Raw genomic sequence first — 6,547 nt, 5'->3', positions numbered from 1 at the left:
TATTCAAGACAACAAACAAATCATAATTAAAATGGTAAGAAAATCAATATTAACTCTTTTTCATTAATGATGATTGTAGGTGTTATAAAAAAATACAATTGTGAAATATGTATTATGTTTAAATTTTTTTTTACTGTATTCAAGACAACAAACAAATCATAATTAAAATGGTAAGAAAATCAATATTAACTATCTTTTTCATTAATCATGATTGTATGTGTTATAAAAGAATACAATGTTTTTGAAATATGTCCTTATATATATTATGTTTAATTTTTTTTGTACTTTATTCAATATCTGCAAAAACGACATGCATTTAACTATTTTCACATTTGTTTAATATGAGTTTGTTATTTCTTATTTTACCATACTTTTTTAGGTTAAATATATTTTTAGTCCTTTAACTATCACGCGATGTTGAGTTTAGTCCCTATTAGAAAGTTTTGTTCATTTTAGTCCTCGTAGTTTTGAAACTGTTATAAATAGTCCTTAATTTTGGATGACGTTAACTTTTGTTAACGGTCAGCACACGTGTGATGCTACCTTCCCTAACTACTTTTAATTGACGTGGTAGTAAAGGTGTGATAGTCGGTCGACCTGGTGGGTGGTCGACCACTCGATCTGGTGGTCGGTCAGCCTGATGGGTGGTCGGCCACTCGACCTGGTGGGTTCTATTACAATCAACAAAACAATGCAATAGAAGCGGATTATATAAAAGACCGAACGGTTATGGTGACAGGTGGAGTTCAATATATGAAAGACCGAACGGTGTTGGGCAAAGATCGAACAGTTATGGTGACGAGTGGAGTGCAATATATGAAAGACCGAACCGTGTTGGGAAAAGATCGAACAGTTATGGGCAAAGACCACCATGTCGACCACCAGATCGAGTGGTCGAGCACCCACCAGGCCGACCGACCACCACCCATTTACTGCCACGTCAATTAAAAGTAGTCAGGTGGCATAACACGTAAGCTGGCCGTTAGCCACGTCAAACAAAAGTTAACGTCATCCAAAATTAGGGACTATTTATAACAGTTTCAAAACTACGAAGACTAAAATGAATAAAACTTTTGAATAAGGACTAAACCTAAAATCACGTGATAGTTAAAGGATTAAAAACATATATAACCATACTTCTATGTCATTAGAGTCTTTTGAGAATCTTTATTCTTTGAACCCTTATTCCTTTATCATTTTTATTAATAACAACATGTCTTAACGTTGTGTTCTTCTAAGAAAATTTTACATTCTTTATTTGATATATGTAAGAAATGAATAAAGTTATTTGAGAAGAGAACAAAAATTATTATTTTGTTATAATTAACAATAAACCTCTTCATTTTTCAATTAAAACTCTTGTCGTTCACAATCTTAAATCTTTTATGTAATTTATATACAAAAATAAAGTGTAAATCATCTTCCTTGCACCTACTTTCAAAATGGTAACACCCATTTTTTTTTTGCATAAGTTTTTACCTTTCGTCCTTTTTTCAAAGTTAGTTGCCAATTTAATTTATTCTCAATACCTAAGACAAAAGAATTAAAGTATTCAGTTCTCATTCCCGCACCTAACCTTGAATAAAAGATAAAAGACAAAATAATTAAAGTATTCAGTTCACAAAATAATTAAAGTATTCAGTTCGGTGAGGACGTGTATAGATTATGCATGTAAAACTATCTATGTTAGTCGTACTCTTAGATAAAATTTACACTGAATAGTTAATACGCAAAAATAAAATTTACACTGAATAGTTGATATGCAAAAGTATTTATTATTTGTAGATAATAATGTGAATAATAAAATTTATTATTTATAAATAAAGTAACTATGAATAAAATTTTAATTTATATTTTATTAAATTTAATTTAATTAAAATTAAAATTAATTTATATTTCATTGAATTAAATTTAATTAAAATTAATTTATATTATATTTTATATTTTCTTTTATAATTATTTTTATACTTTATTTTAAAATTTTATAAAATATATTTTTTTAAGATATTTGTGAATAGTAAACACTTGTAAATTTTAAAATATTCATAACAAGTAATAATTTTTTATTACGGATGACTGAAAAGAAAATAGGCAAAAGAAAACCAGAAAACTTTTTATGATGTTACTTGAAGCTGGTTGATGCCATTCGCTTTTAAAATGTCTCATTAACAAACAATAATTCACGTCCCAGCATCAACTCTGTTCTCCATATGTATTCATAATCATTGTATACATAGCTCAGATCCTTTACTTATTTAAGAACATTAACTGGATATTAATCCGAAGTAAAGTAGTTTAATCTGTTTAAATTGTTAAAAGAGAGCTTCCTTCTTTGATGAGAACAAAGACACTGCCACCATCAGCCCTTGAGATACGCAATTCTTGGTCAAGGTATGTAGTGAGTAACCAGGACTGAGCATTGCTATTGGAAATTGGGATCTTCAAGGGAGGCTGGCTTGAAATTGTTTTCGCGACCGATGAGGCTGTGTCTTGAACAGAGGTGAAGATGCCTTTGAAAGGTGTAAGGTCAATCTTTTGACCCAGAAACTCCACATTTTCTGGTATCTCTAGCGAGTCTGTAAGCTGTGGTGTGCCAATGATGCCTTCATCAAATTTGATCTAAACAATATGCAACATGAGAAAAACGTCACTTGTGGAGCTAAAAAATAGTCAAAATCAAGATGTCAAACTAGACTACGAGTGCCAAAATACAATTTACCACACAAACCTGAACACGTTTTGGACTTCGGACATCGAATTTGGCGTTTGTACTAATTGAGGTGGTGGCCAAAGGACCAGCGAACTGAACAGAGTTTTGGACAGTGAAATTTTCCGAGTCGATAGTCTGAGATATTTCCTCCACCTTGACCAACGGAAGTGTTCCACTTGACAACAACGGAAATAAACCTGCAAAGGATGTATACCTGCGCACACCACAAAAGTCCACCATGACCTGGTAAGTTCCCGTTCACAACCTCTACCTTTCATCTACACATATGGGAAAGAACACAATCCATAGAAGAAACTAAAAAACTTCAAAACATGTTTTTTTGTCCCTGTCAATATTAAAGCTTATTCTTTTCAGTTCCCATACAATTATGTTTTAATTTTTTATTCCTACAGTTTTCATTCACACAAACCATGACAGCAAACAATAAAAACAAAAAACCTCTAGATATGACAATTAGTACGTTTATAGGAACATAAGACATGTTGCTAGTGGCAGATTGATAGCAATCGACACAAGAAATGTATTGAGTTCAATATGTAAGAGCATTCAATTGTAGAATAACTGGATGAAGGTGCTTTCAGCAGTAGAAAAGAATAAAAACATTAAAATATATTGTGACAACATAATATTCAATTGAACAGAAGGCGTGACACATAGGGGAGATAAAATTATACTAAAAAGCCGAAGTTGGTAACGGAAACCCAGTCCTGTTGCATTCAATCCCAAGGTAATTTTGAAATAAAAAAAATAAAAAACGTGTATTAAGAAGGCTTAAGGCTTTTTCTTGGTCTACATATTATTTATACGAAGTTCATGTTAGGGTTAAGCGCAATTGGTGGAAGAAGGTAGCTTACGCGAGAATCCATTTTCCGTTGAGGAGAGTCAAGGCGTCGGTTGGAGCAGGGGTAGGGTTCTTGGCCTCAAGCTGAGTGATCAATTCCACGATCTCCGCTCTGGTTTCGCTCGTTGCCTTCAGTCCACGATTCGTGCCGTAGAACGAACCCACCAAAGCCTTCTTCAGGTTCTCTGTCTCCGGCTCCACCGCCACTTTCTCCTCCACCGCCACGCCACCGCCGTACGCCTCCTCCTTCTCCTCCTTCTCCGTGCCCCACTCGTCTTCGCTCGTCACCGCTCGGACACGCCACGCTGAAGTCGCTAATTCGGCGACCATCCTCGGCCTTCCGACGGGCTTGGTCCAAATCCCAAGCGAGCGTGGTGGCAAAACAGAGGCTGAAGAGTTGAGCGGTGGAACGCATAGAAGTTTGTTGAGGTGTGAGAGAGACGCCATCGTTCAGAAAATAGAAGAGAACAGAACACATCAGAAGAGTCGAGCAGTAGGATTTATAAGGACAAGTGAGACTTCAGAATTGAGCGGTCTAAGGTTGATGATGCTGTAAGATGAAAAGAGCGTGACGTTTTCTTCGTTCAAAAGACATTACTGTCCTTCAATTTACTATCTTATTACAAGTTAGACTAAAATTTATGACATCAACCAAAGAGTCTTTAATTAGATTCACAAAAAATATAATTCAAATATAAATAATATATCAGTGAACAAGATTTTACAAGACTGTAGTGCAGAAATAAGATTTTAAAAATAATATAGCATAATATTTTAACCTTCTTCAAAATAGTAAATATCCAACAAATGTAAAATTTGTGTCCCAAATTAAATACATATTATATATATATATATATATATATATATATATATATATATATATATATATATATATATATATATATATATATATATATATATATATATATATATATATATATATATATATATATTATATGAAAAAATACTACATAGTTATATTTTTCGCTGAATAGATATTTTTAAATGTATAGATTATAATTAAATTAATAACAATAATTATATTGCATATAAAATTCATTAAAATATTGTTATTCGATAAAAAAAATAATTTAATTATAAAGGTAAAAATAATAATTTCAGATGGATACACTCTTATGAAAATCAAGCATGTAAGCAAAGATATAAAAAGAGAAAAATAAATTAACTTAGTTATGAAATATATTCCAAAACGAGAGAAGATGTAACTTAATAAAAACTATTAATCAAGATTAACAATAACATAAAATTTTTATTAAAAATTTTTAATAGTAAAATACTATTAAAATGAAATATTACATATAAGACAATGAAATCACTATAATAAAACAAACTTACGAAAGACAAGATCTACACTTGTAGAATCATCTCATTTATCAAGTGTTTCACTATCATCTTTTACTAAAACAACTATAAAAAAACGTCTTCCTAAGCTCACACAATTAAGGTGATCATCGCAAAAAAAAAACATACACAAAGACAAACAACACAAAAGCAAGAGTAAACTAATGATAAAACAGTTCATCATAATACACTAAAGAATAGATCCTAACACATCGGTTTTCTCCGACCTTTATTACTTTCGTTTTCCAATAGTTGAAACCCCCAAAAAGTACTAAAAGTAACTAAGAAATCACCCTTTTCTAGAATTAACATTTTCACACCATATTTTACTAAATTATATGCTTAGACAAGTCATAAGTAATCTATTAACAAACCTCAAACTTTTCAATACAATTTATACCCCTCATATCAATTTATCACTACTCAAAACTCCTATTTTTAAACTAAAAACCTCCTAAAACGTCCACAAAGCACTACTCCTTTGTACCACAACAAATTTCAATCCACCAACACCTATAATAAGTCTCAAATCACTTCATAACAACCCTATGATAGTGGTTTTCTCACCTTAGACTAGTTTTTAAACTCGTCCATCAAAACCTTTATATATACCTTAAAACTCAAGAATTTTGGTTAATCTTCACTCCAACTACTTTGAATTCAATATCAAGTATCAATACTCTTCATTATACACAATTATAACAACAATATCATTACAAACACACCATATCAAACATTTCAATCCTCGTATAATCATTGATCATCATTTAAACACTATGAATATCAGTACAAACCTACAATTTCACTCTAATCAAATTATCATACATGCAAACACTAAATTTACACAAATAACATAATAGAAAACCACACACTAGCTTCTCTTACTTTACACCCAAGTTACAAAGCTCTAAGAACGAACACTCTTTGCTTCCCGCACAAGGAACTTTAAAAACAACTATGGATGACTAAATTGTGATAGAAAAGAGTCCTTAAGACCAAAAAATGAACATTAATGATACATGCATCGGGATTTCCTAAGCATGATCTTAGACAAATAATGAAAAGAAAAGGAGATAGAAACTTACTTGCTATAAACGAAAAACTAATCAGTTAGAAACAGAGATTACTTAGCTGTGATCTCATAGAAACTTCCTGATCATTAAACAGATGATCGAGGAGTTAAAATTTTTAGAAAGAAGACATAAAACTATAAAAAAATGGTTTCTAGAAAGATAGTTTTAAAATAACAAAACACGTTTATAATAAAACTATTTATAAATAAACTATTTAACATTGAATTAACCGAATCTCACTATTTTTAAACTATCACAAATTATAAAATACCCTAAAGTTTTACATTATGATTTATAATATAATCATGTTTTATCATAAAAAATAATTTGAAATACTATTATATGACAAATATGAATTCAATTGTTTATATGGATGGGTGGAACTGGTCACATGTTTAATTTTTGATTATTTTTTCTATAGATGAATCTGTTTATAAAAACATTAATGAATTCATTTAAATGTGAACCTAATTTGATTATTTTAACAATTATTTGATAAAATTAATTAATAAATAAATATGATAGTTAGGTAAAATGAGT

At 30.6% G+C, this 6,547-nt stretch overlaps 1 protein-coding gene across 1 annotated transcript; it reads right to left on the bottom strand.

Moving 5' to 3' along the window:
• Positions 1-2,179: 2,179 nt before the first annotated feature.
• LOC124832978 (plastid-lipid-associated protein, chloroplastic-like) lies at positions 2,180-4,059 on the bottom strand. Its single transcript, XM_047307332.2, has 3 exons — positions 3,586-4,059; positions 2,729-2,924; positions 2,180-2,619 (listed from the first exon to the last, which is right to left on the bottom strand). Exons 1-3 carry the CDS (start codon positions 4,017-4,019, stop codon positions 2,305-2,307), a joined length of 945 nt encoding a protein of 314 aa, XP_047163288.1. The 5' UTR covers positions 4,020-4,059; the 3' UTR covers positions 2,180-2,304.
• Between the last annotated feature and the right edge of the window lie 2,488 nt (positions 4,060-6,547).

This window comes from Vigna umbellata, chromosome 5, assembly GCF_029865625.1.
Source record: "Vigna umbellata cultivar VRB3 chromosome 5, Vumbellata_1.0, whole genome shotgun sequence".
Classification (NCBI taxonomy): domain Eukaryota; kingdom Viridiplantae; phylum Streptophyta; class Magnoliopsida; order Fabales; family Fabaceae; genus Vigna; species Vigna umbellata.
The sequence above is the reverse complement of the archived record's forward strand: the minus strand, read 5'-3'. Positions and strand labels throughout refer to the sequence as shown.